Genomic DNA, 16777 nt, shown 5'->3' with positions numbered 1-16777 from the left:
CAAACTATTATGATTTTAATAGATAATAAGAGTAGCCCTTGGGAAATTTGAAGATGTTTTGATTTTTTATTTACCCCCCAAAATCGTTGTTTATAAATATGCTATTAAAGCAAAATGATAATTTACTTTTCTGACAACAATTCTTCAGTATTTATCTTTCATTAGTTCCTTGAAAGATCATATGTTACAATTGTAACCAAAACTTTGTTAAATATTCAACTTTTCCTGAAGGCATATTCCTTGCCTACCCCCTTTGCCTTGTCTTCTGTCATCTCCTCCCTTCCTAAAGTACCTTTTCATCAAACAACCTAGGCTGTCAGTGTGCTTCACTGAAAACAGGAGAGATACACCTTGTTCTACTTGAAAACTCAAAGACTGTGCACTACTGTTCCAAAGTGTCTCAAGTAGGCCTCTTAGGCATTACACCTGTCCTCAGAGCCCTTTACTTTAAATCCACAGTGAGCTGCTCGCCATACCTTCTCTGTGAAAAGTCTAGGAAGTGTTGGCTGATATTTGTTTTATTATATTTACCCCAGAAATTACGCTTTTCAAAAGAAAAAATATATATACTATCTAATTTTATGAATTTTTAAGTTATTTTCAGAATCAACACCAGTTTATTACTTTCTGGGCAAATATGTGATCTAGTTCAGTCTTGCCTCTAGTAAATCTTTGTTTAATATAAAAATATTTAACATCATTTGTAAGATGATAAGCATTGCCTTTGGCTTTTTATGCCTGATCAATACAGTAACTTTACTTGTATGTTTAAAAACAAAGCTTAAAATTGACTTACCTGGTGTTCTAGTACCTAATGGGAACATTTTAGCTATAGTAGTCTGCATTTAGAACTTGAATTTTTCCAAAAGTTCTTTTCCAGTATTCAAGGATTTTTAACAAATAGATTATCTTCGACAGAAGCTGACATTTGTATGAATTCAACATTCTAACTGATTGCTTCTGACTTTATTTTATAAATTAATGTTGTAGAGACCAGAACTTTCTGGCTTTCCCATGACCTCTTTAGAAAAGTTTGAAAGCTAGTCAAGCTCTTTGTTAGCATTCCAGAAATAGAGTATGTGAAACGGATCATTTCTAGCAAATTAAAAACAATTTGCTCCAGTGGACAGCATGGAAGCATATATAACTAATTACAATAAAAGGAATTTAAATATTTCTTTATTCCAGAGTATTAAAAAAAAAAAACACACACACCTATTCAGTTGATGTCAAAAATGCATTTAACTTTGAAGGAAAGCTTCCAAATTCTTTGTCCAAAACTAGCATAATATTGGAAATTGACAACACAGAGATTAAACAAAATTATAGAACATAATTTCCTGTAATAATAATGCAAAGATCATGAATATTTGTAGTTTTTTAGCATATTAAAAAAATGCCCTTTTGTATTTAAACAATACAAAATATGTTTAAGATAAGGAACTCTCAATATGGTTGGCCATGTCAGTGTTCTAAGGGAGAAAACATGTCCAAAGATCTGGAAAAGCAAGATAAAAATCCATAATGATTCCTAATTGACAACAAAGTAGAAATAACATCATAAAAATACTTTTCGCATCAAAAGCTAACATTTTCACTGCGTAAGTGGTGAAACAAAAGCTTTCCTACTACATTCATCACTATTATTGAGCATAGTTGTTAGTTCTAGAAGATAGAAATAGACGAGTTTCAGATACTGATGGAATGTATGAATGATAAAATAAAATTCCAGTTTTATGAGGGATTCTTAGGTAGAAAATCTGGATAGCCATTTTAAAGTATTTAAAAAAGCTTGACTCCAACCTAATTCTGCTTATCTCTAGTATTAGGAAAAAACATGAATATATATGATCTCTCTAAATATAGAGATAGGTATTTTTGAGTTCTGTTAGATTAGGGAGGGCCATAAACAACATATAAAATTAGGAAAAATTTTTGACTAAAATATTTCTGCACTAAAAATTAAACTCACAAGAACAGAGGGGTGTGGGGGGTGATAGGATTCACCAGAGACAGAGTGGGGAACAGAACAGGTGGATTGACTGAAATACACTGCTGAGGGGAGCAGTGGGCGAGTCAGGAGAGGTCTGCTGTGCCATGTGGGTTGCTCCCTGGCCGGGGATTGAACTCGTGCTGCAGTGGCTGTGGATAGCTAATAGGTTGCATCTTAACCCCTTGAGCCACCAGGGAGGACCCTAGATATAGATACTTCTGTGGAAAACACTTCCAATTTACATTGAGATATGGTAGCAGTTAGTGCAGGTCGGGGTGTGTGTGTATGTGCGTGTGTGTGCACTTGTATATATTCAAAAGAATACACTAAAATATGACTGTCATTTTTCTAGGACAGTAAAATAGTGAGCGGTCCTCAAAGAGGGAGTTTCACCTGTGAGGAAAACTTTCCCTCATGTTCCCTTCAGTGCTATTTCAATTTTGTGCTATTTCAGTTTGTTAGACTATTACTTACAATTTTTCCCCTTTGGATTTTAGTGGTGACATCGCTACTCATTAATCTGGGAAGCCCCATAAAGGAAGTACGGAGGGCTGCCATTTATTGTCTCCAGACCCTCAGTGGAGTGGCATCCCAGTTTCAACTGGTGATAGATCATTTGGTTCCTAAAGCAGAGGAGATCACCTCAGATGCCTCCTATGTTGTTCAGGTAAACTCGCCAAACTCTATGTAAGTCTGTGTGTGCACATGAACAACTTTCTCCTTTCTTGCCCTCATGCTTTGTAGGTTTTGATTTACTAAGTGAATCTAGACGCTGACCTGTCAGTATCTACACATTTTTCTTCATTTTTCAAAGAGACTATTACCATGTTTCACTTTTACTGTCTCTTTTCATTTTTTCATTGGCTGGCCAGTGTTTTGCTTTTCTTTCTTTCTTTTTTTTTCTTTAAAGATTTATTTATTTATTTATTTATACAAGCACTGGGTACAGTCAGAAGCGCGGGAGGGTAAGAGAATTCACCAGAGCCAGAGTGGGGAACAGAATAGGCAGACTGATGAAATACACTGCTGAGGGGAGCAGCGGGCGCGGCAGGAGAGGTCTGCGTGCCATGTGGGCCGGGGATAGAACTGGCACTGCAGAGCTGCGGACAGCTTCGCAGCCCAGTACTCAACCCCTGTGCCACCGGGGAAGCCCTGTTTTGCTTTTCATAGTAGGCTTACTGAGGGGTATTAATACCCTTTCCTTTTATGATCTCAAGGGCAAATGAAGAATTATAAGCAGTGTCACATTTGGGAAAGAATCTTCCGTAATTGGTATGTTTAACCTTTGTAAATCTAACACTTTTTATGCCAATTTTCTTTTTTGGTATTCTAGGATTTGGCTACTTTATTTGAGGAGCTACAAAGGGAGAAGAAAGTGAAATCTCATCAGAAGTTGTCTGAAACTTTGAAAAACATACTTTATTGTGTATATAGCAGCCCATCTTACATTGCAAAAGATTTGATGAAAATACTGCAGAAAGTCAACAGTGAGGTAGGTGCAGTTTATGTGGATGGTATATTCACTTGTTACCAAAGATGATAACTACTCATGTACGAAGAAGTCATTTACAAGTTATATTTATACATTCAGAAGTAAACCTTTTCTTATTAATTTGGGAAAGGAAAGCATGGAGGTGGAGAAAAAATGAAGGATACATAAAGCAAGTATTGGTGTTTATTGCTATCTTAAAATTGTGTTACCTCTGTTGAATTAACTTGATTGGTTTTTAAAGATTTTATTTATTTTTGCATAGAAGAACTGGGGTGCATGCCAGAGGTGCAGTGGTTGAGAGGATTCATCAGAAACAGTGGGAAGTAGAACAGCCAGATCTATTAAAACATACTGCTAGGGAGAGCAGCTGGCAAATAGGAGATGTCTGCTGAACCATGTGGGTTAGCTCCCCATGGGATCGGACTCAGGCCTTCAGTATAGGCCTTTGCAGCGTCGTGGAGCTGAGACTTAACCCCTAGGCCACCAGGGAGCCCAAATTAACTTGATTTTAAATGAATTTTAAAATAACTTAGAAAACCACTACTAGAAAAACTGTTGCTTTTTGTCTAATCTGTTGTCCATAAGAGGTTATAAACATTCATGATAGTACATTATTCTAGGGGAAAAACCTAGAAAATTATATTGCTAGGGAATCCTGTGATACCAAAAAAAAAAAAAAAGAAATCATGAAAATTTTATTTATGTGATAGTACTTGCTGGTCAGTAGAGAAAAGTTCCTCTGTTCAAAAAATCCTGTGTACTGTACAGGCCTTGAACTTAGTGCAATCTGGTGAACTAGAACGGGTAAAATGGAGAACTTTTGGTTACATTTTCCTAATGTGAACAAGCAGATGATATTTGTCAACTCTGTGTCATCCCTGGTATAGTTCAAAGTAGTAATTGACAATCTTAGTCTGTAAAGGGCCAGATAGTAAATATTTTAGGCTTTGTGGGCCCTGCATTCTGTCGCAGCTACTCAGCTCTGTCATATTGCAAAAGCAGCTGTAGATCATATGTAAATGAATGTACATGACTGTGTTTTAGTAATCAAAATTTACAAAAACAGATGGTGTTGTAGATTTGGCCCATAAGCTAAGATTTGCTAGTTCCTGGTTTAGTCATTAAAAATGCTGTGTAAATAATTTGAATTAATATCATGTTAACACTAAGTTGAAAACATTGTTGGGGAAAAGTAAAATTTGTTGTTATAGTTTAAAACATAATTAGTGTTTGCTGTTTTCAGAAAGTTTTGGAACATTCAGATTAATCATTTCTGAATGGTTTGGAGCTTTTGATCATCACAGACAAAATTATCAGAGTGGGTAGGCTTGTGTGCCATGATTGGATTAATAGCCATTACTCATGTCCAAAAGGTCAGCATTATTGGGATTTTCTCCAGGCTAAGCTCCCAGTCTTCCAGCATTGATACCTTTGGATGTCTGTAAAGCAATCAAAAATAATTATCACTATAGATTGTATTTATTAATAAATTTTCCACACTCTAGATGGTGCTTTCTCAGCTATTGCCTATGGCTGAACAACTACTAGAAAAGATCCAGCAGGAGCCCACAGCTGTCCTGAAAGATGAGGCCATTGTTTTGCAACTTATTCTGGGAAAATATAATGAATATTCAGCTTCTCTTTTACATAAAGACCCCAAGAGTCTAGATCTCTTTATAAAAGCTGTGCATACAACAAAGGAACTTCATGCAGGAATGCCAGCCATTCAGATCACAGCCCTCGAAAAGGTCAGTGACTTCTTTCAGGAACTAAAGCATATTCAAAACTTGTATTGTTTTACTTAGTAAAGATAAATAAAGTACAATGGCTATGTTTTAAAGGAATATGCTATATTTCACCCATTTCACAAAACAATGTACATAGGTCATTAAAAATAATTGCATTTTAAATAACATAATTTGGGGTAGAATTTTATATTGAAACAGTGATATAAAGATTTGAGTCCAGATTTGTTCATTGAGCTCAATTTACTTTTTTTTTGCCTCCTAGATTACAAAGCCCTTTTTTGCAGCTATATCGGATGAAAAAGTTCAGCAGAAGCTTTTGTGCATGTTGTTTGACTTATTAGTGAACTGTAAAAATTCACATTGTGTCCAGACTATTAGTAGTGTGTTTAAAGGGGTAAGTGGCACTATAATTTGCTGTCTTCTAAACAACATGTTTAAATAGCCTCCATGTTATAGTGGTTTTAGAAAGTCAGATGTTACCATTAACCAGAATCATAGAAAAGGCCATAGAGAGGTCCAAAATCAAAATGATAAATCATCACCATTATTTTTATATTATGAAATATTTATTATTTTAGCTAGGAAGAATGTGTATGTTAGTTTGGTCATATTAGGTGGTATCTACAGACTGTTTTATGAAAGAAATATAAATGTGTGTCAACTCATTGTTCAACTGGGTAACAGATTATTCAACTTTAAGATTTATTTAATTTATGCATATAAGAGCTGGGGTGTAGGCTAGAGGGGTCAGGGGATGGGGAGTGAGAGGATTCACCAGAGACAGAGTGGGAAGCAGAACAGGTGGATTGACTGAAATATACTGCTGAGGGAAGCAGAGGGTGAGACAGGAGAGGTCTGCTGCACTATGTGGGTTAGCTCCCTGGGTGGAGATCGAACTCATACTGCAGTGGCTGCCAGGTAGCTTGATTACTTTGAGACTGAACCCCTTGCATCACCAGGGAGGCTCTAGTCTTAATTTAAATAGGTATTAAATTACATATATATGATGGAATTGAGAATTTGCTCATTGGTTTATATGTATATGGAAAACTAGCTGTACACTGGAGTATTCACTTAGTTATTTTGTGATTTTACTTGTGTTTTTTAGGAAAGCATGTTCACATAATAATATGGTGATGTCCTCATATCCAGACATAGCAGTTCTCAAAATTTTAATGTATATAATTAGACTTTTAAGATACTTCAAGTAAAACAAATTAATGGACAGAACAATGTGTGTAATACATTCCTGCTTGTGTATATGGAAAATCTCCCCCCAGAAATATATAGGAAATGGTCAGCAGTGTACCATTGGGAATTAGGTTGTGCACTAGAGGCATAAGAAGGTGTAAAGTGGGCACAAATACTTTTATTGTATCTCTTAACACAACTCTAATTTTATCCCATGGATTTATATCATCAGTCATGCTTCATATTTCAGATTTCTGTTAATGCGGAACAAGTCAGAATAGAACTGGAGCCACCAGATAAAACTAAGTCCTTAGGCACAATCCAGCAAACAAGAAGGCAGAAAATGCAACAGAAGTAAGAGAATTTATTGGGAACATTTTTGATACCCATCAATTTGGTATAATCATTTTTATTCAACATTAATCGTGTTTGCTCTTCCAACTTTGTGTCTTACCTGTCTCCCAGAAAATCACAAGATCTGGAATCTGTTCAGGAAGTTGGAGGTTCTTACTGGCAAAGAGTAACCCTCATCCTAGAATTGCTACAGCACAAAAAGAAACTCAAAAATCCTCAGATACTGATACCAACTCTTTTTAGTCTGCTATCAAGGTAATGATACTTGCTTTAATATCTATTGAGACAACAGGATTCGAATTCTTGCCCATAATATATTACTTAACAGTACCTTTAACATATTCTTTTGTTTAACTAGTCTGTAAAATAAAGCTAGTTAAACACTATAATAGATTAAAAGGATTTTTTTAGGTGCCCATTGTCCCAAACTAACCTTCATCCTTGTATTAGGTAGTGAATGACCAACTTACCTGCCAGCTTACATTCTTTCTTAATTTTAAAATATCATGTCCCTGGGGTTTCATTAATTGTATTTAAAGATGTAGTGTGATACCCACATTATTTTTTAGGTAAGAATGACTGGATAGATAGCTAAAGGGTATGCTATTTAATTGTGGATGAGTACTTTCATCTGAGAAGAAAGGTAATTCTCAGGGTTTCTCCAAGATTACATACTGGTTAATGGAAAATGCAATAGAGAGGAGAGATGAACACCTGCCTAGGTGAAGAAAAAAAAAAAAATAGAATTAGGATTGTTATATCATGTTTATGGATGTTATATTTAATGTTAATATTTTTGTTTTTCCTTATGTATGTTCTGGACAATGATGATTTGTGCATCACTGAAATTACTCAATTCTTCATTTCCTATCATTTCCCAACTGGGGGTCCTGAAGATGTTTAGAGCCTTTGCCACCAGAGCAGGGAAATATGGAATATACCAAACAATTAATTCTGAGTTGTTTACTCAACATCTGCCAAAAACTCTCACCAGATGGTGGCAAAATACCAAAAGGTATATACTTTGTTGGGAGAAAAGATTAGAAGAATTATCTACTTTGAGTAAGAATGTACCTATCACCGAGAGACTGAGCAATATTTTTTTTTTTTTCACCATTAGATGTTCTAGATGAGGAGAAGTTCAATGTAGAATTGATAGTTCAGTGCATCCGTGTTTCAGAGATGCCTCAGACCCATCACCATGCCCTTTTACTTTTGGGTACTGTTGCTGGGATATTTCCTGTAAGTATTAATGGTTTAAGTCTCTAGCATTTTTTTTTTTTTTTTTTCTGTTATGGAAATACACAGGAACTTGCTTGTTTGATTTCAGTATTTGATTCAGTGGACTTTGGAACCTTTGGATGCTGGGACTCTTCAGGCCTGCTTATTGAGAGCTAGGACAACACAGGCTGTTTGATCTTGCTAAACTTTGGTTTCCCTTTTTTTGTGAAGTAGAAATAATAGTAATCTTTTGTAGGGTTATTATAAGAATGCAATTGGGTAATTTATGGTCAGCTTTCAATGTAGTGCCTGGCACAAATGTTAACTATCCAGTAAGTGGTAGTGTTATTTGAAAAAAACAACTATCCCATGGATCCTCAGATAATCCTTAAATAGCTTTCAGCCAGTGAATTTAAGAAAATTAATTTGATTGGAAAACTACCTTCATTAAAGAAATCATGACCCTTATGAAAATGTATCTCTTAGAGATATTTGAAGAGATTAAAACTATTTTCATATTAGGGATTTAGGTCAGAGATGAGAGGTTGTCCATGAGCTTTAGGGGGGAGGGGTCATTTAATCTACTAAAATTAAGTGCAAGATTATGTGTGTGTGTGGTCAGTAGCTCTCAAAGAGGTTGATAATCCAGAAATAACTAAGAAACAATGATAGTGTTTATGTTGTTTTTATTGAAATATGGTTCATGTACCATGAAATTCTGAGGTTTCAGTAAATTCACAAAGTAGTGTAAGCATCACCATTATGTACTTTCAAAACATTTTGTCATCCCACAAAGAACCCAAGCTCATTAGCAGTCATTCCCCATTGCCTCTATAGCTGCCATCCACACCGCTGGCCACCACCAGTCACTTTCTGCCTCCAAGGATTCACTTACTCTGAACATTTCCTATAAAAGAAATCAAATAATGTGGCCTTTTTTGTGTATAATTTCTTTCACTTAGCATAATGTTTTCAAGGTTCATCTATTTTGGAACTTGAATTGGTATTCTTTCTGTGAATAGTATTCCATTGGTTTTTTTTTTTGGTTTTTTTTTTTTTAATCTGCTCATCAGTGAATGGACATTTGTTTCTACTTTTTGGCTGTTATGAATTTTATGAGACACATTCACATATGAAGTTTTAGTTTTCTTAGTTTTCAGTTCTCTTTGTTATATATCTAGAAATGAAATTTATGGGTCAATACTAGCTTTATCTTTAACTTTTTTTTTAATCTTTAACTTTCTGAGAAACTACCAGCTTATTTTCCAAAGTGTTTGTACCATTTTACAGCCACCAACAGTGGATGAGGGTTCTAATTTTCCCATATCCCTATTGATAATTGTTTTTATCTGTCTTTTTTTTTTCATTGTAGCTGCCCTAGTGGGTGTGAAGTGATACTTTGTGTTGAATTTGCATTTTTCTAATGCATGGTAACATCTTTTCTTGTGTTTATTGACTATTTGTCCTTTGCCCATATTTACATTATTTTTCTTTTTATTGCTGAGTTATAATGAATAATTGACATTTGATGTGTTTAATGTAGAAAGTATTGAAAGATTTGTTTTCTTTCAGGATAAAGTTCTACACAATATTATGTCTATTTTTACATTTATGGGAGCCAGTGTGATGCGTCTAGATGATACTTACAGTTTTCAAGTAATTAACAAGACAGTGAAAATGGTTATTCCAGCACTTATTCAGGTAAGCTCTCTATATTATTGTCACTAGTATTTGTTACTTAGAAATTTTTACATAGTATTAAATTCATGTCGTAGTAAATAAGTGACAGTTAAGGTCTTTCTGAAATGCTCCAGTATTTGTGCCTCTTAAATTTTAGAACGATGAAATGAAGAGGTAATCATGGGAACAATGTCTTTTGCGAGAACATGAATAAACACATTACTGGCTCTGCTGTTGCTGAAGGGTAGAACTGCAATATAGCGCCCTTATGTATGTTGAGGAAGATAGGAAGGTTTAGAGGTACTGCAGCAAATTTGTTAATTTGCAGTTCAACAAATATTTACCAAGCTCTGAATTTGAAAGCACTTGGTCATCTACTTGAGTTTTCTGTTTAAATCCCCTCCTCCTCACACAAGCACAGTTTAATGTCTTTTCTCATGTTATTGTCCATGCCAGGGGTGACCATGCTCAGCATCTCCTTGCAGTCTTGATACTGGATTGGTGCTTTCTGTGTCCAACAGTTTGGCAAGTACAGGGAACATTTGTAGCAAGAAAAATGACCATGCATTAATGGGATTTATACCAGTAGAATAGAAAAACACTGGAGAGTCCAGAATTGAGAAAAGTTCATATAGGTCAGGATGACCACAAAACTGTATAAGAAATAGAATTTTACTGTATGAAAGAGGATAGGATTTCATCAGTGAAATGGCTGCATTGTCAATAGCATGATAGAAGGCCTGGTGTAGCAGTGTGCACAGTGTGTGGAGAGTGTCATATAGATTGATTTAGTGGAGAGCCAAGTTGAGACAAGTTAGAAGTACAAAGAAGACACTGGTTTAATCACTCAAGCACAATTGACCCTTGAGTATCGTGGTATTTTACTTACGGCTTTGTGCTGGGCGGGGTGTTCAATTATAGTTTAGTTTTTATTTTCATTAAATAAAGTTGGTTCTCCCTGTCTGCAGGTTCTGTGTTCATGGACTCAGCCAACCTGGTATGTTGGTCGGGTGAATGCACAGATATGCAGCCTGTGGATACAGAGAACTGACTAACGGGTTTGAGCATCTACATATTTTGGTGTCCAAATCTACGGGGCATCAGGAGGGGCTGTTCTGAAACCAGCCGCCCCATGGAGACCAAGGGATGACTGTAGTTAAGTTTGGGGGCAGTCAGAAGTTACATGTGAATTTTCTACTGGATTCAGGTTAATGACACTAACATCTCCATTGTTCAAGGGTCAGCTGTATTCATTCTTTCTTTCTCTTAGCATCTCTATTTCTAGTGCAGTACTAGTGTACAATGATTTGTTGCTGTTACTTTATTCTGAAGTGACAAAGTTGTTGGCTTCTTCTGTGTTCTGCTTATCTAGATGATACCCTTTCTTCTTGAGGCACGACACAAAGCCAGCTTGATTTGTGCAGCCTCCTAGATGGCTGTCCATGCCACGTATTTGGCATCTGCCATTTAGTGCCTGCTGTTGTTGTCTTTTCATGTGCATTTTATTCCATAAGATTATGCATCTCCTTTGAAGCAGGACTTACTTCCTATCCTTTGTATTCCCCTCAGGGTCAGATGTCACCTAAGACTTAATATATGCTTGTTGAATAATTGCAATGGGCCTTTGGTGGTTCAAATTATTTTTATTTTTATTTTTTTAAAGATTTATTTATACAAGAACTGGGGTACAGGCTAGATGTGGGGGAGGGTAAGAGGATTCACCAGAGACAGAGTGGGGAACAGAACAGGCAGACTGACAAAATACACTGCTGAGGGGAGCAGCCGGTGAGACAGGAGAGGTCTGCTCGCCATGTGGATTGCTCTGAGGCCGCCGGGGATCGAACCGGCACTGCAGAGGCTGCAGACAGTCTCACAGCGCTTCACTCAACTGCCTGCACCACCAGGAAGGCTCTGGTGGTTCAAATTCTTTTAGCAACTTTTTTGGGGCACATCTGAAGGCCTTTTCATGTCCACTTAAAGCTTGTGTGATGGAGTACGGGTTTGCACCTACTTACTATCACCACTTGCTGTTCTGCAGTCTGATGGTGGAGATTCTGTGGAAGTCACAAGAAACGTGGAGGAAATCGTGGTAAAAATCGTTAATGTGTTTGTGGATGCACTGCCACATGTTCCGGAGCACAGACGCCTGCCCATCCTTACTCAACTTGTTGATACGCTTGGTGCAGAAAGATTCCTCTGGGTTCTACTCATCTTACTTTTTGAACAATACGTCACTAAAACAGTGCTGGTGGCTGCCTATGGAGAAAAGGTCAGAATATAGAGTGGGGCAATCAGAAGGAAAATAGTGATGTTTCACACAGGCTTAGTGATATTTGCCAATTTAAACATGAGAATAGTGGTACTTGATGTGTGTAATTTAGCAGTGTTGGCTCAGACTGGTTTTAAAGATGTTACAGACATTCTTTAGAATTGGTTTCAGATCCTGTGGCACTCTGAATATCCTTGGTAGCCACAAAACATCTCCTGAGAATAATTTAATTTTTCTGAAAAACAGGTCTGGTACCAGGCTGCATGATTCTTTTTAAGCCCTATAGAGTATCTGACTGAAGTAATTAAACTGTATCTTGAAAGTGGTTTTGAAGGTATTTCATGGGGAAAGGGAAAAGTGTCAGTGTCATTGAAATCAGTAAGTTGTGGGTGATATTTTTGAAGAGCCCTGTTAGGAGAGATGAAGGTAGAACTTACAGGTCCAGCACTATTTTTAAATGACTTCTTAGATAGGGAGCTATCATTATGCAAATTACTCTGGAATTTTGCCTTCATAATTCTTATTCATTGCTTTTTTATATGGGCGCTGTCATTCATCTGGTAACACATATGACCGTACTCTGTAATGGCTGTGTGCTAAGAAATATTTTAAAAACATTTCCCTTATTTATGTTTACTAACTAATATAAATTTTATAGCTACAGTTTTCTTAACCTATTTCACTTCTCTATATAGGATGCTATTTTAGAGGCAGACACTGAATTTTGGATTTCAGTCTGTTGTGAATTTAGTGTCCAGCATCAGATACAGAGCTTAATGAATATCCTCCAGTACTTAATAAAGCTGCCAGAGGAAAAAGAAGGTAAAGATAAGTCATGTTAATTATTGTTTGGTCTGAAAACTCAAGAGAAGCAGAGGACAGTGCAAATTATCCTGAGAACCCATAGTACTTCTTTAGAAGAATTTGATAAAATAATTTTTAATTTGAATACATGATTACGAGCCTTCTCAAATCCTTACAGGAAATAGTAAGTAGGACTTCTATTTGCATTCCTCAGACATTTACTTTTATACCTCTGTGCCTGTGCTAGTGTGTTGTTATGGAATATTGAAACTGTCTAAAATGAATTGTGGTAAAATAACAGCAGGTTAGCAGGACCTTATTAGCTATCTCTTAGCTTCTTGTTGAAATATCTGAAGACATTTACAAGAAGAAAAAAATAGCAATAGTAAATAAATATTAAATATTACCATATATGGGAGTCTTGAAGGTAATTCCATCAGTTGTAGTACCAGTGAGACTGGCTTGATAAAGGGTTGATGTGTTGAATGTTTTTAGTTCTCTGCCTGGCAGAGCAAAGTGCATTATAAAGAAGGTACTCAAAGCTCCACTGGGACTGTTTTGTGTGTGATCAGCTGTTTGCCCTGTTTTTCCCTGTTTGGCCAAGTAGTGACTTGTCTCATTCTATAGTTGACTTAGGTGTGTCAAGAATAGACCAGGAAAGTCCCTGGAGAACTTACGTGGTGACTTGTTTAAGTAAGACGTCTTCATTTTGAGTCACTCTCTAAGATTGTCATGTTTTGTTTTGTTTTTTTTAAAAGATTTATTTATTTATACAAGAACCGGGGTACAGACCAGATGCACGGGAAAGTGAAAGAATTCATCAGAGACAGAGCAGGGAGCAGAACAGGCAGACTGACGAAGTACACTGCTGAGGGGAGCAGTGAGCGAGACAGGAGAGGTTCTGCAGTGCCATGTGGGACCCTTGCTGGCCGGCCGGGATCAAACCGGCGCTGCAGAGGCTGCAGGCAGCTTCAACTGCCTGCGCCACCAGGGGAGGCCCTCTAAGACTGTCATTTTTAAGTAGCCCACCATGGATTCCCGATCACTGCCACAGTGCCTTTCATTTTAGATACTTGAGAATAAAGGATTCTACAGAGTTTTAGGACACACATCTTTAAACTTTTAGAATTAAATGTTGAAGGCTAGAGATGACTTTCCTTCAGTTTATAATGGATCACCAAGTAAATGCTTCTGAGGCTTCAGAAATTGGTTATGGGGGGGCCAACATTTAAAGACTCCTTTTATAATTTGTTTGCTTTCATTTGCCTGTCTTTGCTTTTTTTGTTTGTTTTAGCCCTACTATCTTTTCAGGGCTGTTGGATACTTTCTTGGTGAATGAATTCACATTTTCTACTAATTTAGAAGGCGAGCAACTGGGTGTAATAGATTAACAACTTTGTCTGAAAATTGTATCCTGTTTATCAATCCTTGTTTTATATATATATCTATATTAAAGATTCAGGTTGAAGATAAGCGAGCTCACTGTATTGTTGCTCTTTTTCAGAAACCGTTCCCAGAGCAGTATCTAATAAGAGTGAATCACAAAAAGAAATGCTACAGATTTTTAATATAGACACTCACACTAGCAAGCAGCTGCGGCATTTTAAATTTTTGTCAGTGTCCTTCATGTCTCAACTCCTGGCTTCCGATAATTTTATCAGAAAGGTGATGTTTCTTTAAATGTGCTTATGATAAAATAATTACTTTTTCTAATATAGCTGTTTGTTTTTGTTTTTGTTTTTGTTTTTTTTGTGGGACCCTTGCTGGTGGCTGGGGAACAAACCAGCGCTGCAGAGGCTGCGGGCAGCCTCGCAGCCCAGCGCTTAACCGCTGCGCCACTAGGGGAGGCCCCTCTAATGTAGCTATTATAAAATGGTAAAAATAGCTTGGAAAATATCTCATGGAAACAGGAGGCTTGCCTTTAAATGTAAAGCCAAAAAAATAGTGCAATTCACCATGAATACCTGGTCTGCTAAGGTTGTGTGTATATAAATCCTGTGACTCATAATTGCATTCTCAGGTGGTGTGTATTCAGTAGAAATGTGTGAATGTACCAAAAGACAGCTACAAGAATGTTCATGATGACATTGTGGTAGCCCAGAACTATTTACGAGACAGGTGTCTCTCAACAAAGAAGTAAAGGCCATAGACATGGGCGAACCTCAGCAAAACATAGCCATCTTATGAGTAACATACACGTATTGAAAGAAAGGAGATAGACACAAAGGAATGCATTCTACAGTTATAGAAAGTCCAAAAAGGGACAAAACCAAATCTATGGTTTTAAAAGTACCAATGGTCTTTTGGAGCTGGGGAGAAAGGGTAATAATGAGGGTCAGTTAGAGAAGGGATTCTGAGGTGTTAATAATGTGCTCTTTCTTCATCTCACTGTAGTGAGCTCTATAAGTATGATGTGTGCACCTGTTTGTGTATTAAGTTTTAAGCGGTGAGAAAAAGGGAAATACAGAACCACAATGAGAAATAAGAAAAAATGAGAGAGAAAGACCATGTTCATGACCAGGAGTATAAGAATGCTCTGACATTAGGAGACCTACTGTTTATCTGTTTATTACAAGGCATGAACAGGTTAAGAGGGAAAACCAGATGATCACTGAAATACTTACAGAAAAATAATGAAGTCAATACTTACTCATGATTCTAAGAAAAAAGTCCTCTAGGCAATGCAAGATGGATAGCCTGATAAAGCTGTATATCAGAAACCTCAATTTACATCCCACTTCTTGATGAGACATTACTGTGCTCCTGTTAAAGGTGAAACAAAGATACACTCTATCATATTATATGTCCAGCAAAAGAAATGAAGATCGGGGAAAAAAATAAAGATCAGAATCAGCAAAAGATTAACAGATTTGCAGAGCTAATAATTACAGAGCTAATAATAGAGGTCAGTGTAAATACCCTGTGTGTCATGTATGCTTGCCAAGGTCAGAGCAGTCCAATTGATCAGTGTTACTGAAGCTGTCACCTTCCATACACCCATGTGCATGTAGGAAGTAGTATGCACCAGGTGGCATTATGAAATAGTGGGGTAAGAGAACTGTCCAAGAACTAGAACTGGCACAATTTGTTTTTGATGTGGGGAAAAAAGGCTGTCTCCCACTATATACAGAAGATAATTTAGATAGATTTAAAGACTTCATTGTATAAGGGAACACTTAAGAACTTGTAGAAGAAAGTTAAAGGGAACATTATGTGATCAGAGGATAGAGAATTATTGGAAAATCTAAGTTCAGAAAAGCCACCATAAACAAATGAAAAGAATCAAGTCACAGACTAAGAGGAGAATATTGCTGTGCAAAATCAAAAAGCATCAATTTCCATTTGAAAAGCTGGCAAAATATGAACTGACTAATAAAGAATCACAAATGCTCAAATAATATACAACAAAACATCCTCTCTAGGAAGAAGGAAAATGCAGTTTAAACAATACGCCATTTGGTCATCCACCAAATCACCAAAAAACTTAAAACTGTTAATCTCAAAAAATGGCAAAGTTATAGGGCCAGTTATTTATATACAAAGTCATGGCTAGTGTGAGTTGGTACAACCACTTTAGAAAGCGCTTGGCAGTATCCAATCAAGTTGAAGTTATGTGATTTAGCGATTCCCTTTCTTAGGTACATGATCTACAAAAATATCCAGATGTGCAAGGAGACAAGAAAAATTGTTCTTTAGCATAAGTTGCAGTATATATAAATACTGTATACAGTTAAAATGAATGAATTTGAACAACTTAAGTCACCGTAGATAAATCTCAAAAATACAGTATTATCGGAAGTGTTGATGGATTTGTACTCTGATAAATTTAACATTAGATTCAAGTTTGGGGACATTGGGATGGGGGTAGAGAATGGGATTAAGGAGCAGTACTTAGATGACTGTAGCAGAATCTATAATATTTAACATCTGAAATTAAAGATGAACTAACAAAAGGTTAACATTTCATGAAATGAATTTTGATAGTGTGATGTAGTTTTTTGAGTCTTTGTTGAGAAATAGTTACT

General features: G+C 36.5%; 1 protein-coding gene across 1 annotated transcript in view; it reads left to right on the top strand.

The window, feature by feature from the left end:
* HEATR1 (HEAT repeat containing 1) overlaps nucleotides 1-16777 on the top strand; it is a gene marked incomplete at both ends in the record, with an annotated part of 47024 nt that overhangs the window by 19269 nt on the left and 10978 nt on the right. The window contains 12 exons of the mRNA XM_084253893.1: nucleotides 2491-2660; nucleotides 3327-3485; nucleotides 4991-5233; nucleotides 5496-5627; nucleotides 6675-6778; nucleotides 6890-7033; nucleotides 7675-7793; nucleotides 7899-8020; nucleotides 9572-9700; nucleotides 11718-11948; nucleotides 12644-12770; nucleotides 14257-14417. Of these exons, the coding sequence (XP_084110019.1) occupies nucleotides 2491-2660; nucleotides 3327-3485; nucleotides 4991-5233; nucleotides 5496-5627; nucleotides 6675-6778; nucleotides 6890-7033; nucleotides 7675-7793; nucleotides 7899-8020; nucleotides 9572-9700; nucleotides 11718-11948; nucleotides 12644-12770; nucleotides 14257-14417 (1841 nt within the window). The remainder of the gene's footprint in view (nucleotides 1-2490; nucleotides 2661-3326; nucleotides 3486-4990; nucleotides 5234-5495; nucleotides 5628-6674; nucleotides 6779-6889; nucleotides 7034-7674; nucleotides 7794-7898; nucleotides 8021-9571; nucleotides 9701-11717; nucleotides 11949-12643; nucleotides 12771-14256; nucleotides 14418-16777) is intronic.

The sequence above is a fragment of the Talpa europaea genome (genome assembly GCF_964194135.1).
Source record: "Talpa europaea genome assembly, chromosome: 14".
Classification (NCBI taxonomy): domain Eukaryota; kingdom Metazoa; phylum Chordata; class Mammalia; order Eulipotyphla; family Talpidae; genus Talpa; species Talpa europaea.
This window is presented reverse-complemented; position numbering and strand designations above follow the sequence as displayed.